Here is a 21,549-nt window from a genome sequence, read left to right as displayed (position 1 = left end):
GTACATAGTATGTAATATTTAATGATCTGATTGCTTTTTTATTTATTTATTTTCCAGATTACAATTTTTTTCGACCTTGGTATCTAATAATCTGTAAGACCGTGTAGTAATTAGTAAATTTTCTTTAAATCAGATAAAAATGAATTAAAATCCATTCACTGCAAATGTATGCTAAAACGAAAACATATTTTTTCCTATTATACCATCACACTTCTACCTCTCCCAACGACCCTATTACACAAACCGTATACGTTATTTGTCTTATAGAATTAAATCTATACAGACTATAATATTAATACGGGTATAACCTACATAATATTATATACTAAACGTTTTCTTTGAAAAATATATCTCGATAATCACGACCTCTTCTTACACCTAAACATGAAAAATAAAACACTTCTATACAAACTTCTATTAGCCAATATGGAAAATATAACTTAGAGCCTCCGTCAAACCTTCGACATTAACGAAATCTAAAGCTTCCTATCAAAATGTCTCAGTCAAATTATTAAAGCATATTTTTATATCTATCAAATCACATTCTATACTAAAATCTCCCAATGCTTGCAACTGTACAAAATATAATTAACTACTCCACTTCAATCTCAACCATCATAATCCTCTGAATTCTCATCTTCGAACTGTTCTTACAGACATTGGTGAGTAGTGACCCCAAAAGATGGCCTCAGATATAGTGCCACCACCGCCTATTTAAATAAATTACGCCCGCGTGCCAATAAAGTTCCACCAACTGATGGATTCTTCACGTAATACTAAATAACCACCTACCTATATAATTCAACGCATCACTTTCGCTTATTGTAAAAAATTTAATTTACTGATTGTAAAATATTATTATAGTAATAACGAACAAAAATTGATTTGAAGTGATAGAAAAAGCGATCGTCGCATGAATATATTAAGATCGTTTTAAAATTCGGTTTTGTTTAAAATTATTGTTATTGTTGCTTGTTCGTGTTGTTAAAACAATGTAGAAGTCGACGTCCTATATATTAATTTAATGAGTTATGCGTCTGAACGCGTATCACGATAATAACATAATATATATATTATATTCGTAACGCGACACCACAAAGTGAAATAGTGAATTCCAACGATGAAATATTTAGAACGAGCGTTACATACTGACATGCATTATATACATTACACTATTATCCTTATATTATTATTATTCCGTCACCGCCGACACGTATAATTATAATAAGTTCGATCGACACGCGCTAAATGTATTATAATATATAGGTTCACTATTTCATCGTAAACCAACGAGCAATATATAATATATTTTTCAGGACTGCAATACTTTAATTTAAATGAACATATAAAAATATAGTAACTTTCATTGATTAAGTTTAAAAAAAAATACATTAAATACAAAATACAGTGTATAAAATCATACGGCAAAAGTTAAAAGAAAAAAAATACACAGTCAGAGTCCTGCAGAGTAGACATTTTTGGTGAAGAAATTAACGTTGGTGCTGATCAAATTCTGCACTAACTGCATTTATATAATTTCTCTAACTTCACACTACTTCAGGATCTGGTAGTCAGGTGACTGCAGATAGTCTTTGTATCGTAGCAGCAGCTATAATTTTATTACGAGAAAATAAAACCGTCACAATGCGTTTCCAAATCGACATTTATTTTTAATATAATTCACGTACTCCGGCATTACAGCTATTTGTAGGTCGTTCACGGGCGTCGCGCCAGGATCGAAATATGTACGTTGATTCCACACATATTTTTGAAAAATGTTTACACTTTTCAAGTTTAAACCAGACAAATGGCAATGGATTTGTTTCGTATTTATATATAGTACATATAGAATAAACAGCGCTAGAGATACCAGCCCGTCGGGAGGTAAAAATAATCGAAAAGACGTATGCATTTTATAGGTGCTTAATATTATTATGTACTCATCACAGCGGGTTTATTTTCGATGATTTATAATAAAATATAATATAAGAATGTTGTTCAATAGCATGGGATAAAAATCACTCGACAGGATAAAACGAAGTTGTTTTTTTATACTCCAACGAATCCCTTTCGTTCGCAAGGGATTTAATTGTATATTTATGGACTGCACCACCCGGCCGACCCCTATAAACAGTATGTTATACACTCGTATAGTCATAAATATACACGAACATACGTAATATGTTGAAGAATTCTCTTCAGACGTAATAATAATAATCGTCGTTAGAAAAAAATAATACCCAAACGATATTCTCCACCGGCATGGATTTCTTTTTATTATTCTCTCCTTTAAATATATCTATCAGTGAGCGAGTGTGCACCTGTTTGGTAGTGCTGTGGTATCCAAAAACCATTTTCATATAGTTATAAGGTTTGAAAAAACCTATAATATAAGTAAATACTAAGTACGTATTATAATATACGTACCTATTGAATATAATTTCTTCAGTGCAGTTCTTTTCGTTTTGTCTCATGTCAACTGCCAACATGGCCATGTCAATATTCTTCTCGGAGATATATACGTATAATATAAGGTGTGTATTATAATAAGGTATTTATTTTTATATTTTTACACACACTTGTATATATTACGTATAATGATAGCCATTAACGGATACAATATGGGATATTTAATGAGCAATGCTACACAGTAAAAGAAAAAAAATAATTACAAGCCGTCTCCGTGTTTATTTATTAGTTTCGGTCCACGTTTCGTGTGATAATAATATACGTCCTAAACCAATATTTTCAAAAAAGAAATTCAAATGGCCCTGACTAGCATCAGATTCCTTTGCAGTCAGTATTTACCTAGGTAGGGCTAGGTACTTTTAACTTATTTTTTGCTTGGCCACATTCAATATTTAATATACTTTCAACGGATACAATAAGAAGTTTATTCCCTACGCGCGAAGGACACTTTTATAATAATATAATGACGAAATATTACAGACATAATAATATTATGATATGGAAATAATTATTGTAGCACGATAATGAAATTGTACATATAATATACAACAATAACGATCCGACTTCTATGAAATAGTAAATACGAATGTCGTGATAAAGGTTTACTTTAACGACACTCACCTCGATGCGACGTAAATACAACCTTAAAATGATATCGATATATATATATATATAATGAACATTGAAATAATAATAATAACAATAATAAATAGACAATATTAAATATTAAACAACCTCGCTGTATCATATTCGTATACTAACTGTATTAGCATTCGTTTACAAAATTCGAATATCCTAATCTCATTCCGCGCCGAAATGGCAAAATATATTTAAATGCAAGCCGCGGATTGATGATTAACGGCTATAATATATTAAAGTGACTACGGAGCAGCTGTCAACGGTATATTAATAAGGTGAAAATTATTAGGAATAAAAAATAAAGTCGAATTAATACGCGTCGTGCGTATAGCTCAATCGCTATAATGTATATACCTGTATACTGTATAGTATATATATATATACTATTGACGACGATTGTGTATAAGGTATATTATATTAATTCGACGCGGTGTCTGAACTCGGCCAAATCAAACTGTTTATTATTTCTGTGTCAATTTACACTACGTGCATACATAATATCATAATACTCGCGGCCTTATATGCACGTGGAGAATTCGGTCACGTTCGATAAGAAATTTAGATGGTCGCATTATTAGGTATAGCCGTATACATATAGGTACACATTAGGGAGGATTATATAAAGGTCGAGGACCGTAAAAAAAAGTCGACTAGAACCCATGGCGGCTGTGGTTTGACTATACGGTACAAGCGATTATTACAATATGCAATTGTCACACATACAACGGCGATACATATAGCTTTTTTGTCCTTATAATAACTCTTTCACCGGGGGTTCTGAGGCTAGGACGTCCCGTGGGCTCCGAGCATACTCCGGCTTGCGGCCAACGGTTGCAACGATCTATTTGCGCCTTGATGCGATTTGACATAATTTTTTACATGACTACTTAAAGTTACTCAATTAGATAAATATTAGGCTAAAAATCATGAATAATTTTGCGAGAAGGTCATAAATGGTGTTGATGGATGTCATAATCTGCTTATCAGCTAATAAGTATTGAAAAATAACAAAGAAGAGGCCCGTCAGTTACACATATAAGCTATAGGTAAAAATTTAATATAGCTATCTACTTCAGTAGGTAGATTGCGTAAGTTTTTAATTTAATTATTAGTTAAATAACTGCAATTTTAGCATAGTGTATCAACTTTGGTCCTTGCAGTAGCTCGGTTCCTCATATATGGGAAAATAAAAGATTAGATTATCTCGTTAAAGGAATATCTACCATAGTGTTCTGTGCGATGTACAAGAATCACCCTGATAAACAAACACACTCATCACACCCAATCCTTGGGAGGGTCTCCTATATCATAAACATATATATAATATATAATAAATGCAATTATTATTATTGCATATGTGTGTGTATTGCACGCCGCATAATATCATTATAAACATTACACGCGCGAGGGTCGTACACGGCGTTTTTTTCATTTAGGTACCTACGTCGTCGCTTTTTTCATTAAGAAACTAGGCCACCGCGAGGGAATACGAGAACGTACCTATCATTGTATATACATGTATAATGTATATGATATATACTAATTAATACGGGGCCGTGCGCGTTCATATATACGAACTATTATTATATGTATTATAAACGGCAGAAAAAGATTTGTAATACTGGCTGCGATCGCGCACGCGCGTGTGTATGCATCCGGAGAGCGGTTTCATCAAACGCTGCACACCGTTACAAGCGGACACACACACACACGTTTTTTTTTTTTTTTATATTCTATTTCTATACACGCGGAGACAGCGACATTCATTAAACGCTTATAAAGCACGACACCATCCGCCCGATTCGCGGTGTGCCAACGGAGTGTAGCTCGAGTAACTACTTTTCGCAGCCATTATTTGAGGAAAGTATACGAAAAACCGTTTAAAACGCGAAATATTTTTTTTTTAACCGCCGAGAAGTGTCGTCGAAAAAAGAGGTACGCATATATTATCGTATCTTGTGACACTGCAGGACTTGGCGCTGCAGCAATAACAGGCCGGATAGGCAAAAATATGTACGATTTCTCTGACCTTTTGTTGAGGGTATGCAGTTATACGACGATACGAGTTTCGTATTATATTTGTTGATTTTTATTTTAGTTAGACCCTCTATAATAATACGTACAGTCTATAGTCTCAGAAGTTGTCTATATTCGCTGCTGCAGATGTCAACGGCATTCAAACATAAAACAGTAATAGAGACAATGTTGATGCGTTATAATATTATTTAATTATACAGACGTCAGATTAAAACGAGCAAATAAAAAGATTATTTCCAATTAGCTAGGTACTTCAAGGTATGCTTAAAAATACGTAAGTAAAAGTTAACTTGCAGAGATAAATTAACATAGTAAAGATAAAAGTTAGTTATATTTTCTTAAACTTTTATCTGCCACTCCCCTAATGACTAATTATAATAACTTATGGTCATAAAAATATTAATATAAGTCAGTTTTGGTATGTGGTTCAATAATGACGAAACCCGGCAATGGCAAATCATGTACCGCACCTGCATGAGCATTACCAGCGAACCTACCAATTAAATGAACGTATAGATCTAAATATAGTTGACTATACAAATTATAATGTAGATACATTTTATAAATCAAAGTAATATACGTTGAAAGAATAGTTTCAAAATTATTAACATTTAGTATTAGTTTCCAACTACATTCAGGTTAAAATTTGACTAACCATTTTACCTAACAAATCTATAATCTATTTACCTTCTATAACCTGCAATATTCTATAATAATATGTTGAGAAAATTATGTTTTAATCAGCAAAGAATTCTTTCATATTTTATTCAAAAGCTTAAAATAAAATAAATGTGTACTATTTTGAACTGAATAATTAGTTAGGTAGAAAAAAAAGTTTTAAAATGAAGATAAAAATATAATATATTTTTGTTTGTAACATATTATTTACAACGTTCTAGATAACTATGTATTTATAGGAGAATACCTCAAGATGTTTTTTTTTTGAACTAAGACGTCTTCAATTTGAAATAATAAAAATATGCTTTATGTTTATAATTTAATAGCGACTCGTCATAATAACCGTTAAATTCATTAATTTGATAATGCGGATATCAATAAATAATTTATTCAATAGCGGTGAATTGAATTAGCTGTTTAAAAATGTATACATTTAAACATACACAAACGCCACGCGAGAGTAACTATAGTTAATTCAACCACTAGAAATTTTAATGATTGAGTTAAATTAGGACAGATCAGATTTGAAGTAAAATACTTTAATGACTTTCGTACTGTAGGTTAAACGGGATTTATTTGTTTTTTATACCTCCCATTTTTAAAACTATTAACGGATAAAATGTATAATAAAATAAAAGAACAAACATTTTTGTTATTCAAGTAACACGATTTTTAGAAGTTTAATAACAGTTAAGAAAAATATAAAACGTTAATAAATTAAAAAACAAAATATTTAATCTAACTTTTCTTTTTTTAAACGTCATTATATTATACCTATTGCATTATAGTAATATACTCGTAGTATACTTAACAGTATAAGCAACTATATAATATTATGTTATGAAATGACCAAAAAATCTATTAAATTTCGTTTAATATTTCGGGTTGGTTAAATCGTAATGAAAACGTATCGAATTGTTTATGTATACTATACCTAGTATTATATTATATTGCATGGTTTAGATTTTCAATTTCTAGATTATTTGACCGGAAGTTAGTTCAACGGTATACACACGCCGCTTTATTAATCGTTACACGTCGTACATAATACAAGGAGCATTGTCTATTTACATTTTTAGTAATGTTTTTTTCATTTGTTGACGAAAATCTATACGTAAAAAACGTGCACCACATTTGTAATTGGCCTAGACGTACGCGTATAACATTATAAACGAATAATAATAATACATCACAGGAAGTCCATTACTCATTAGAACAATTTTTGAATCCCGTTCCGATTACAATATCAAACACACACTAAAATATACAAACTCTTTAATTTTGAATTATTGTATCGAATTTTAAATTAAATTAATTGACATCCAGTCATTAAACAGATAAATCGGTTTCGACCAAGAAGGCAAGAAATAATAATAATCTGTGTCCTGCATAATACATTATTACGTAATAACAGATTAATATATAGATTAGAAGTATTACCTATTTAATAATATAATGTATACTAGGACCTAGGACCGTATACGCGTTTATTATATGCAAATATAGATCGGTATCAATGTATTTTAAATAAATTTGTTTCTCTATACCGGTAATACTAATATTATTTAAACACGTCACGAATCACGATTTATGTTTAATTTTTAATATAAACATGAAAACACTATTATAATTTCTAAGCATAATGTGTATTTTGAGCCTTTGATGTTGTTTGAAAAATAATTAAAATTAAGATTTTTAGAAAAATCATAAATAGGAGAATTTTGGGAAGTCGACAAGAGAGTAATCGTTTGACATTTGTCTGTGAAAAAAAAATCTACATAGAGCTATATATCTTTAAACCTCACGTAAACCAGTTTAAAGCTGCTATTTTTAGCATATCCTAAATAAAAAAAAAACAGATAATATACGCTCCATATAAGCATTTAATTTAATTTAAACACAAACCCAAAATATAAATGGTGTCCAACACTCCTATCTGAAAGTGCAGGTTTTGTAATAATATGAATAATTGGTTTCGTGAAATAATTACCCATTCATTTTCAACTAATTTTTTTTTTTTTGTAAAATAAATACATTATCGTGTTTATAAATCATATTATACTACATTTGAACAATATAATTGAACTGTAGTTGTACTATATTTTATAGGTATATTATTAAGAAATTATAATAATAACTAATATAAGTAATGACCAAATTGAGAGTTATTGAAGCAACGTTACCAATATAATATACGGATATATACGAGACGAGAATAGTAAACACATTTTCGTATTGGAAATTACTCTCTACGGGCGATAACTAATCAAATATGGTTTTAACTTTTAATACACACTCCAACGCAAAGTAGTATATTGGGGATAAAGAAAAAAAATTGCAAACTGGCTTTAGTGCAGATTTAACCTTTATACCGCCATCGACGTTAAAATATTTATATTTATCATATTACATACCTATATATGCAAAATTTCGCGGGTAATTGTGACCGAACCCGACTGTTCTTGTGTAAAATGACAAAACTGGTTTTTTTTTTTTACCAAACCTGAAATTCCATTACTGAGGGCGAGATTTATCGAAACGTTGCTAGTTATTGAGCTTCTAATTAAACTAAAGAACGCCGCCACAATTTTCAGCTATACGTATACCGCTGATGCTGTTTTTTCGACACCAATTAATATTCGTACGCATAATCAGATAACCATATTATATATTATACGAGAATTTGGGTTAATATTTTGTATTAAATGTGTCTCTTGTCTATAGATGTACTATTTTTTTCATCATCATTATTATTAATCAGATCGTGAAACCGTCACAAAAGAGGACGATGACCGGCGGCCGTATACGATACATGATAGTCTTACAGCGGGATATGTATAATGTATATGTATATAATATGTGCATACAATATATATAGGTAAAACGCGTCGTTTTGAATATTGAACACGGCCGAGGGGCTATCTTCTTTTCAACACGCTCGTCATGTGCGTTGCGCACATAGAATTTAAGATAATAATGCGATACGCCAGCGATCGGACTCTGACAAAAAATAGCGAAAAACAGTGATGACAGAGTCAGGGTTCCTACTACCTACTATAATATACACACTGCATAAAAAAAAACACGTGGACTCCTCAACAGTGTCTCCTATTATTATCGTCGAACACAACGGTACCTAAACGTATAATAATATAAAAACGAGCAAGATTAATGGAAATAGAACAGAGTGCTATGAGGTCATACTAATATATTGATAAACATTTTGCATAATATAAACTTTCCTCAATATATTCGACCTGTGAATGAGAACAATCCTGTTATTTCAGTTTTCATAAAACTATAAATTATCGGGAAAATTATTTCCCGGCTTGAATAAATTTGTAACATAAATAAAATATATCACATGATTATCTATATCAGCTACATTTTATAATATATACTATGAGTGATTTTTATGAATTGTTGAATTATATATATATATAGTTTGTAGTAGTATTGTAGTAATACAAATAATAATGAACAGGACACGCCGAGCATCGACTATATAGGATATTTCTGTGTAAGTATTCAAATATTGTAGTATTTACTTTTAAAACTTCCTCTATGTCCTTAGCTAAATTAATATAAAAAAGTCCAGACGGTTATCTTGATGTTGTAACTACTATAACAACTATAAAAGTTTACAACCATTTAGTTGTTTTTCAAAATTGTAGGCTTTAGATCGAGCTAAAACTATAGACTCTATAGTATAGTTACTAAACTAGGAAAATGTACAAATAACCCCCTTCCTCGACTAAATAACTCCATTGGTCGTTAATGAATTCTGCAGAAATATCGTTTAACTTATATATATACATACAAAATACATACACGTATATAATAGTGTGCAGTTGTTAAAACGAAAAGCTAGTAGAACACGAACATATTCACAAAATCAATATTAAAACGAGACGAATATTAACATAATCAAATAAACGTATACAACCATTACTGTCTTTTAAGAGATACGTTAGATATTTTTGTGTGTAAATAGCTTTTATGTTTAAATCGCTAAACGATCGACTTCAAACATTTTTACTAGTGTGTAAACATACTAAAATATATACTTTGAATTTCTTTATGATATTAGGTTGCACGCAAGAATTAATAAAAATGAATACTCACGAGAGGTGATTTTATTTTTCACACACTATAGTATATAGTATACATACTATACATAATATATTGTAATAAGAATATTATCCACAAGTATATATTTACCGAAGCCGTGTGTGGTTGCCTGAAAACACGTCTAAAACAGTCTAAACAGTCATGGTATCCCGTTTTTGCGGTTTTCGACAATGTATAGATTATAGATGGAGTATAATGTATATAAGTGCAAGAAACTGCGCTGTATAATAATGTGATGAGATTCCAAAATATTCGTATTACAATATAACGCCACGCGCGATATTCTAAAAAAATATATTTTTCACACATAATACGCGGCATATGCAAATAAAATGGAAATATCGCCACATAATACCGGAGAGAAAATTAAATCAGTAAATAGGTACTACGCACTCGAGAAAAGAATCGAGGTGGAATATTATACCTATTTGTACAAATGCGTATAATGTATGTATGCATATGTATGTTTACATACAAAACTATACAGTTAATTTGAATACCAAGACAAGACCGTAATATTATGGTAAAAAGTCGAGGCTCGACAACGCGTTAATTTATACTATTATAATAATATATAAGGACATTTGTCGAGCGCACAGACAGTTGTGTTGGGACGTGTGCATATTATAATATAGGTAATATTATAGGTACCTACAACATAATAATATACGTATCACCCGACGACTTTTTTCACGTTCGGAATATTATATCGACACAAACCGAAAAGAATGTTCGAATTGGTTTAATTACGTATTTACATTATATTATACATAGGTATACATAGGTCTCCGAGATCGCGTACCTATATATTATTATTATTATTATTATTAAATATAGCAACCAGTTTAACCAGCGTCCGACGCAAACCCGTTACACAATTGCCTGCACACGCGCGTATTATATATCAGATCCAAGGATAACACGCGCAGGCACAACTGCAGCAGCAGTAGCACTCTAGTGCTCGAGCGCAAACGCTTGCAAGCACCATCCGCCGGAAGTAAAATTGTATTTTATTTTTTATTATAATTATTTTATTTTTTCGTTATTTTCCTTTTGCATAATAAACACGCACGCACGTTGTTGAGTACACAATAAAGTCATTGTTAATATTCAATAATTTACCTCTGACTACTACTGGTCCATTCAGAGCACCGGATGTAGTGTTCGGACCTGGGAATGTCGAGTTCCGCTTGTGCTTTGGTATGCTGCCATTGGTCGTTGGAGTTATCTAAAACAACAAAATAGACATGTATAAACGTAAAAATAAAATATATTAGGAAATAGAAAAGTATTTATGCCAACAGTTAGTTAGGGCACATAGCGTATAGGCACAAAATCATCCAATCTGCAGATTACGTATTATACATATACATAGATACTCGTATTTAATACATTATATTATAGAACCTATCTAAATAATTTAATCATATTATATATAGATAAAATACACCCGTCCCTAACTGTTGCCGAGTCTAGTATTAAAATGTATAGGTAACACTTAATTGTATATGTACAAAGATATCCCACAAACTTTTCGAATAGTAAGCAATACTGACATAATATTCTTAACATTGTTATTGCATATAATATCATTTACACGAATGAAGTTTATGTAAATTGAAATTATTACATAATTATAATTATATATATTTATAAATAATATTAATATGAATTAGTAATAGTGAAAAAAAACATGAATTAACTATATATTATTGTTTTGTTTAATCTATTTTATTGACCTATAAATTATAATGATTTTATTAAAATTACCAGAGATAAAATACACATTGACTATCGGTCGAATTTACATAAAACTTATCAACACAAATATTGTTTTAAGCTCGATTATCTATATCGTCGTTTGAGAGTAAACCATAACAAACATTGAAATGCCGATTTTAGTTATGCTTTATATGTGTGCTCATTACTCAAGGTACAATAATATCGACTATCAAGTGACTAGTGTCATTCGAATTTGAATAGGGATAGCCACTGCGAACATATTATGTTTAATCAATACAATAGTAATACATATAATGCTATAACAGCGTATTATAAAGGTACAACTTTTATATTCTTGAGATCGAAATCTAAACACTTTTAACTCTACGTCGCCAGGACGAAAAGAACAAAAAATAAATTAACCAAAGTCTCTCATAAAACGTCAATTTTGAGGGGTGTGTGTAAGTGTGTGAGTACGACAATACAATAATAATATAATATAAATTGCGTGGGCACAGGATAACGCGAGGCGAAACCCTTACGGTCCGCCTACACCAGCACTTAAACACTGCAGGACTATCCAATAGTCTAAGTCGAGACATATATTTTTATTATAATATAGTATACACATCACTCTATATAGCAAAACAAACGACATGCGCATAATGATATATATAATCGTCGTTGTAGGAGATTAAAAAAAAAAAAAAGGTGTGCGCCATTAAACGAGCATGATCGGTTGCGGTAGTTCATGACAGACTGTCACTGCTGCTGCTAGCTGTGCACAAAATTTATGTAAATCAAAACAGGCAATAATTCCGTACCAACCCTGCCGTCTGTGACGGTGATAATAAATCACATACGACATACATACACTGCAGGTATAAGGTATACCGGGCACAATTGCGCGTCAGCTAGACATTCGATTATACAATTAACATGTGAATTGTGATTGAGCCACTGCAGTGTTATACAGGGTGATTCATCTGGCGACTAGGTTTAACTATATATTTAAATTATTCAATAATTAAAATTTGGATACTTAGATAAAAATATGAATTATAATTATTATAAATAAAACATAAAATATATCAAATAATATTATTTAATCAAGCAATTCAACAAATTTTAAAACCATTATATTTAGTCACCAATGCCTTATGTTTTTATCGTTGACTATCATTTATTCTTGGGTACATAACATTAACCCCATTTGTATTTCGATTTATATACATTGAAAAGTTCAAAAAAACTATCTTCCTAATAAGCCATAAAGTGAAAAAATGGAGTTATTATTAGGAAAAAATAACTTTGTACCGTTACACGAACGATAGTGGACACTATATTATAAATGCTTCATAACATTTATTTGAAAATAACTAAAATAAAGTTTATAGAATTAAGTAAAAAAAATGTCAGAAATTTGAATAAATGGTTATTTGATAGATTACGTGGGGGTGATAATACTTGATGAATCACCCTGTACATACTTAGACGACCTTGAAGGTATTATATATTTATATTATATATATTATGTATAGGTACATGTATACCGCGGCGTGGTAGAGAACATTAGTCATTTTTTTCCTTTCCTCGCTGTCAGGATGGCCACTGCCGCGCACCTTCTAAAACGCGCTTATTATTATTATACGAGAAGCCCAAGGCGAATTCCTTAACCGTAATTGGCCAATCGTGATCGAGTTTGCGAGTAAATATCACCCGTGGCAGTTATTCCCTCTCGAGGCGTAGACGTTATATCGTCATTTGCCGATTCAGCGTTTATTGTACATAATATAAAATTATACTAATGTATATATTTATATTATACACATATTATCAGCATTCCTTTAAAAAAGAAAAAAATATATGTTACTCGTCTCACTGATAAATGTCAGCCCCAGTGTCATGACAAATTTTTTTGGCGTTTGAAAGTTGGACTGTGTATGCGTGTACAGCTCTCTGCTGCCGGTATTTAAATGACGTTTAGCTAGAACCGATACGATCGATTTGGTCATTGGTCACGGCTCGTTAAGACGTCCGACTATAACGCGGTCTTAATTAATATATAAAACAATCTATGAAGAGACAAAAAAAAAAAGGGAAAACGATCTGGTGTATAACCCACGTGCCAGTGTTCCATGACAATGAGCATTGATAAACTATAATAGAAATATACACACCGTACACAAACACACACACACAATATTATATAATTATATATAAACAGACTAATATTCGTAAAAGGTTTAAAACATTAAAATAATATGATGGGTATACCAGTCTGGATTTATATGTTTTATATATTATAGTCTCAGCAACTGAGTGCGTTAACCTTGTTTATGATGCGTTTATAGGAACTATATCATGATAATATTAAGATTTAGCTTCATAAAAATATTTAAAACATTAATTATAATAATTGGGAAGTGTTTGTTTGTGCGAATTTGTTGTACTTTTGTAAATGAAAGCTTTATGAAAAAAAAAATAAGATTAAATTACACTTAATCTCCACCTACCTACTTTTTTTTAAATATATATTGCAGGTATTATATAATATATATATATATATATGTGTGTTATAAATGCGATAATATTGCAACTCCACGTGACCCGACGAGTGAGAAGTTTATTTTTAAACTGACTTAAGTAGCTAAAGTAGGTGCATATTTTTATGTAGTTGTGAGAAAAGAAAAATACGAGCGAGTCAGATGGATCAGATGAAAAGTTTTGCTATTAAAAATTTTCCTTTTCCCTCCACGAGATCTTCGTTCGGTTTGACAGCGCATAGACTGTTTCGGGTTTCCATAACATGTATATGTTGTAGACACAATAGACGCGTTGTGTATTATATTATGTCGAGTAGTATTTCTAACGATGAACTAGATCACACAGTCTGCGGTGTACGTATCTAAAGCGGACCGAAACGAATGGGAGGAGAGGGAGGCTGATGAATCGTTGGATTTTGCTGACACGAGGCTGACATATGTGAACACAACAGACCGATACTATAATATAGCAGCTATATAGTGTACATCACGATCATCGGGAGGATAGGCTCGCAATAACAGTAATAATATAGATCGGGATATCGGCTCTGGTTGGATTGGAAGTCTCGAAACCGGTTTATCTGGGTACCAGTGCCCGTGTGTATATTTTTTTTTCATAGAAAACAAAACAAAATTAATAATTATATATATTTTATAGACCCTCCGAAAATACAAAAAAAAACGTATCACGATCGGCACTCCCAACAAAATAACAGATGAGTACTTTTTGGGCGATATAATAGTTACGTTAGAAAAAATGACATAATGACAGACACGGGCCAATGAAAGTAATTTTATTTTCAACGTAACCCCGAAGACACGACTTAATCGTTCAAAATAATGATAAAAAAAATGTATAAAACATACATGGTAGTCAATTTTAGTGCATTGTTTACAGCAATGAAGAGTAGTTTTTTCGACAAAGTTTAAATCTTTACAGAAGTCTGATACATCGATCTATGTAATAAATTATAAAAATAAAAATACATTTTACTCGAATCATCAATCAATTCAAATGAGTAATTATTTTTGTAATTTTCTATTATTTGTTGACGTTTTTTAATAATGAAATTAAATCATTTGAATACCTAAAATGCAGTGTAACTTAACATCTATTATTTATTTATATAATTCACTTATATAATCACGTTTCATTTGCAATTAATTTATTTTTTATAGTTCTTTAATACATTTAAGATTACGAGGCCAAGATAATCAAATACAAGATAAAAAAGTACAAAATTTATTAAGTATTAAAATAATAATATGATACCTGTTATCTATACATAATATAATATAATATAGATATTGATATTTTTAATAAATTTTCAACACAGTACAACTTAAATAATGATATTATAATCATGTAATAAAATAAATCAGAACATAATGCTACTATTATTTATACATTCTTAGCAATAATATTCTTGATTTGTTGATTTTATTTTTACCAGAAATGTACAATCTGGCTAAAACTAACCAATATAACATTATGATAAACATTTTTGAAGAAAAGATCCACCAATTAAAGACACGTTCTAATGTACTACTTTATTTTTTCATAATTATTAAATCTCGTATTAGATCAACTTGCGCTCTAAGCAACTAGGAGGATTAATCGGTACTGTAACAGAGGCCAATTTTTTAATTAGGGGTTTAGTATGAGTATACCTTAGTGATGATTTATTGAATTAAAATTAAATACAATTATTTATTGTAATTGGATGAAATTTTTAAAATTTGATTTGATAGGATTATATTTTGATTACATCTGTGTAAATAACTAAGCCATAAATACAAAGTAATTTAACAACAATAATTATACGTTATATTTTTTGTGCATTTTATATAATTATAACCTAACCTATTATATTACAGTATAGTTTGGTATACCTGAGTAGTATGACGCATGTATGAGGTAAGTACGTCCTTCCAACCCTTGGCTTCTTCTCTGCATGCTCCTCTGACAAAGTGAATACTCCGGTCGGAGGATGTAATGGCTAAACTGTGTGGATTTCCAGTCGCTTCGTCAGCTTCTTCTACAGCGATGGCTGTAAACATGTCCAGTCTGGCTTGTGGTACGGTGTCCGGCTGAAAAGAAAAAATGCATACATATAAATAAGACAATTTGTAAATATTCATCATTGACGCCCGTGTATATTGTTATTACATAGTAAGAAACCAAGGCACTGCACTGTCCGGAAGCCATTCAATTCTAACAAACGCCTACGTGGTACATTCGAGGACATAAAATACGTATAGCATGGATTATCGATGGACGCTGAGTCTTTGAAACAAGGTTGCGTAGCTATATTTTGACATAGACGATGATGAAGAATCAATTTATCTAATCACAATAGGTTTGTGCGTCTTAAATTTGAATATCCTTACCTACATATATATATATTAGAGTATTATACTAAGAACCTAGCTATATATAATATAATGACTTCAAACAAAACTGTTAAGAGTTTGAGAAGACAGAAGCAAAACCTATGGAATGAGTTATAAAAAACCTTATTTTAAATGCTGATAGGTATACGATCATACACGTGATATTTACATACAAGTAATTAAATATTGAAATAACACTATTTATTGTCTAGAAAAAATGTAATGTTTACGATCGCATGAATCATCGTTTAACTTTTGTAAATGAGGTGAGGTGATCAACAAAATATTATATTATTTAGGTACACCAAATAATAGTCGTAGTCATTGTCTACCAGTTTATTTTTAGAATTTTAGAGCTGTGTAATATTGTATACTTAGTATATTGTATTTATTAACATTCACGTAGAAAATATGTTAAAGTAAAAATGTCAAACAATATAATATACCTATACATATTGATATATAATATAACATTTTTAAAAATATTGACGATATTACAAAAATCGAGTGATTTATTGAAACTCAATATTTGGTTTTTTTTTTTTCTGAGAACTATTATTTAAAGACATATTATAATACGTACAGCGGTATTTTGTTCTATTCATGTTTGGTTGATCTGCAGCTATACTAAAGGTATTATAAGAGGCATATTTTGGAAATAAAATTATCATAAAATTATAAGATACGACGAAATTTTTATTCTGTCTTAACACCGGGCGTTGTAAAAAAAAAAGGTATAAATCGTTTAGTCATAAACATAAACGTCAAGTGTAATAAAAACCGTTAAAAACGCCGAGAAATTCGTAAATATATATACATATTACATATAATATATATAAATATATGTACTTATTAATATTTAATACATATAGACACTCATGTTTATTTGTATTTGTCATTTGTCAATACATTTTATTGTTAATTTTTTTCCCACAAACAAGAATCTACATTTAGATGTACCTAAGTTTTTAATAGTATACCTAAGTTATACAACATATGCGCGTTTAATGCTTATACATATATTATATAAATGTGTATAATATACACATACGCGCACAATAAAAGCTACCTAATGCGTCCAAAACTGTGCGTAATATAACTATTATATTTTTGTAAAACACGTTAATAACAATAGATTGAAATCCACTTTTTAAAATGTTTTCTAAACACCATATTGGATCGAATTAATACGTTTACTTAACAGTCATAAATAATAGGGATAATGATGCAGGTTTACAGCGTCACTACATCGGAAATTCATGTAAAATATTATGTACCTTAATAGCAGCATATTTAGCTTACACTTATATTCAAACATATAGTTATACATGTACGTAGCTATAACACCTCCTCCATGTGCCCAGAAAAATTACTGAAAAATAAAATACTTAGGTATAGAAAGTTGATGACAACTGCAGTAATAGCGTAATAGTTAAATACGCTATAAAAAAAAATTAATACTATCGTCGTGAGTTTATAACATATTTGACAGACAAATATTAATAACTACACATTAAATATGTGCATAATGCACAATACAGAACACTACGCGATAACAAACGTACATGGATACACTCCCCCACGGTAGCAGTAGCATGCCAGTTTAATTATATTTACAATAGATTAAACGGTAAATCATATCTCATAAATGATTTGATAAATTTGAAAAGTAAAAGCTCGGTTAACATGCTTAAAAAATAATCATCAACCTCAAAGGGACTAATTATTTTCTTGAAAACTAAAAATAAAATATTAATCGCAAGTAAAGTTTTCAAGGATTCATAGATAAGCGATAATTCTAGTTGTAGTACATATTCTATTGCCAAAGCAGCATATTTTAATGTTTAGCAATTCCGTGAAATTTATATTTTTGTTTAAAATTATATTTTGTACAATATAAAATTAAAATAAATTCTTGATAAAAAAAATCAAAAATTAAAATAAAATATCTTTAAAAAATAAATTAATATCATATAAACTATAAAAATTGTTAATTTAAAAATTAAATTTTATCGTTATTTCACTTAACCCATCTTTTATCATTTTTTATCATAAATCAAAACCCATGAACAATAAATTTACCATTAATCATTATTGTGCGATATAATGGTCGCAACATAGAATTGTAATGAAAACTAATTTGATGAAATGTAATGGTTATCGATAGGTTTTTTTTGCAATTTATTTTGTTGGCGCATATTATTTACGATACCTACAGTTGCCTTTATGGTAATAATAATTAGCCATCGCCGCGCCGTGCCTCGCTGCTGGTGTCCTATTATTGACCAGTGTGTGTGCGGGAGGTACAGACTTATACAATAAAATATATCCGTTAAAATATACAATTTTTCGTTCATTTTACCATTATTTGTTCAACAATATATATGATAAAGTGAACACCGCTATGACTGTTTGAGTCCGCAGTCTTTATCATACTAACAGAGCTCTGAGCTAGTTCAATATTAATATGTTATTTATTATGATATTGATGGTATTGTGTATTTCATAAAATATCAGAAAACTGCACATACGTGTTTTCAAGGAGAATATAATTACGTGCACCGAATCGGTGGACGGCAAAATATTTTCAACGTATACAAGTATAATGTAACGATATATAAAATATGATATTTTCATAAAGTGTTTTGATATATTATATACTGTAGTAGAGAAGAGGTGAAAACGGGTAAAAAAAATACTAGCATCATTTTCCACGGTAGCCTATAAGAGGTGAACGGACCCCGTTGGGTTTCCGTGTTCTGTCGCTCGCCATCATCGTCGCGTGTACATGCAGATTTAATATTAGCCTTGATCATCATCAATACATAATCACGATAATAATAAAATAGTGATAATAACAACGACGCGTTGAAGATTAGACGATGGTTATAATATGTATACTTGTATTATTATTATTATTATATAGCTAACCGCACAGGCAAGGAGGTGTGTTTTTACAGAGAAGCAAATATAATAATATATGAGCACGTTTTCAAAGGGAATTTATTGAATACTAATAAGTAATAACAAAATGAAAATTAAATAATGCATAACTAATTATGCGTGATATTAATTTACGCGTTTATACTTTACACTCTTGGTGTATTTTTTAATTTTGATTTAGGCACATATAAAATAGAGCTTTCTTGAAATCTTGAAACATTTTATTTATCAAATATTATCAACCTAATCTTCCAATTTTAACTTAATTAAAAAATATCAATGACTACGAATTATAGTTCTTATTAAATATATTTTAACATAGGGATACAAGGAAAGTGTATAAACTACTGCCAATGAAAAGATAATTATAACGTAAAATTAATAATTACATAAGGTAGGTACCTACATTCTTATGAATGTTTTATTTTTTCATTTTACGAAGTATTGACAAAAAATACCCATGTACAATTATTACAATACGTATGATTGCTTAAATATCTACATTAATCAATAAGCTGCAACCAATATAATAATATATTCTACTTTTTTTAATAATAGGTTATAAAGACTTAATGATTATAAAATGATTCACAAAGATATCATACATAAAACACAATCAACTTACAAAAAAAAAAAAAAACAATGACAAGCCGTATATTATTATTATATTCAATCATAGTGTAATATTGATTTAAGATAATAATTATCGAATTATAAAATAATAAATACTTGAACATTACAGTACAATAAATTCTAAGAATTTAAAAAAACGTCAAATTCTTAATTCAGTCATGATGTTCTCATTAAATTATAGTTATTTAATTTGTTTTATGATAATGTATATGTTGACTTAGCCTGTGAGCATAATATACTATAGTTGACCTATCACGTATCTTTATAATAAAATATAGTCTATAGATACATACCTACTATCGATATACAATGGTCATATTTAATATTAATTTTTGTATTATAAAAACCATAGATCATTCACTTATTGGAAATTCAAACTTGAAAAATTGTATTTTTTACATAACTAATTGTCTATTATAAAAATAGCAAATTCAATTTGTAAAATCAATGATTGTATACAATGGTAAATTACTATGTACAACTTGGGGAAAAGTTCCTTATTTTAGATCAAATATAATTTTAAGTTGAGTATACCGAACGTGTAAAGTATTTGTATATAAGTATTTAATATTTATACAATATAATTTATTTATTTTTTGTGTGTGTTTGAATATTATTATTTAATTCTGAATTTGTTTTTTTAATATTTTTTTTAGATTTTAATACTCTTTTCGAAAAGAAATGTTTTAAATTTATAATTTACAAACCTGGCTAGTGGTCATTAAAAACATGAAATTTAGCATGAACGCGAAAAACTTGATATTATAGATTTTTGTTATTACCATATAATGTAAATGTATAATATAGCATCAATAAAGTATATTTGTATGTATACAAAATATTATAATAAAGAGTATTAATAACTAATGTATGACTGTAGTAAATATTTTATTTAAACTTAAAAATATGTGTACTCGTATTAGGTAAAAAATAAAATAAAATAAAAATAATATTATCTGAGTATTTGAATCATTTTTCGATAATTCGAAAATTTATTTTGTGTAACTGTTCAACCATTTATCTTAATACAAAATAAAAGTATTATTTATACATTGCTAGCCAACACATATTTTCAAATGAAAGAAATATATATTACGTAATAGTTGAAAGACTTATACCAATTCTCTGTAAGATAACTTACGTTGCTCAAATACATTGCAATTAACCTGTTTTAGTAAAAACTAAAATTATTACTACCAATAATAATTAAGCAAAATATATATTAGGTACTCTCTCTTTAAATACATATATAAGTTGTGCTTTAAATTTCGAGAAAGTGAAAACGTCAAGTTGACAATTTTAACTCTGCTACTACTATGACGTACTTGTATCACTTGTTTTTTATATTCACATTTCA

General features: G+C 29.5%; 1 protein-coding gene across 1 annotated transcript in view; it reads right to left on the bottom strand.

Annotated features, from left to right (window-relative positions):
* Positions 1–21,549, bottom strand: part of LOC114121321 (protein outspread) — an 83,210-nt gene that overhangs the window by 23,573 nt on the left and 38,088 nt on the right. The window contains 2 exon segments of the mRNA XM_027983590.2: positions 11,077–11,182; positions 16,116–16,313. Coding sequence (XP_027839391.2) covers positions 11,077–11,182; positions 16,116–16,313 — 304 coding nt within the window.

Source organism: Aphis gossypii, chromosome 1 (assembly GCF_020184175.1).
Source record: "Aphis gossypii isolate Hap1 chromosome 1, ASM2018417v2, whole genome shotgun sequence".
Lineage (NCBI taxonomy): Eukaryota > Metazoa > Arthropoda > Insecta > Hemiptera > Aphididae > Aphis > Aphis gossypii.
This window is presented reverse-complemented; position numbering and strand designations above follow the sequence as displayed.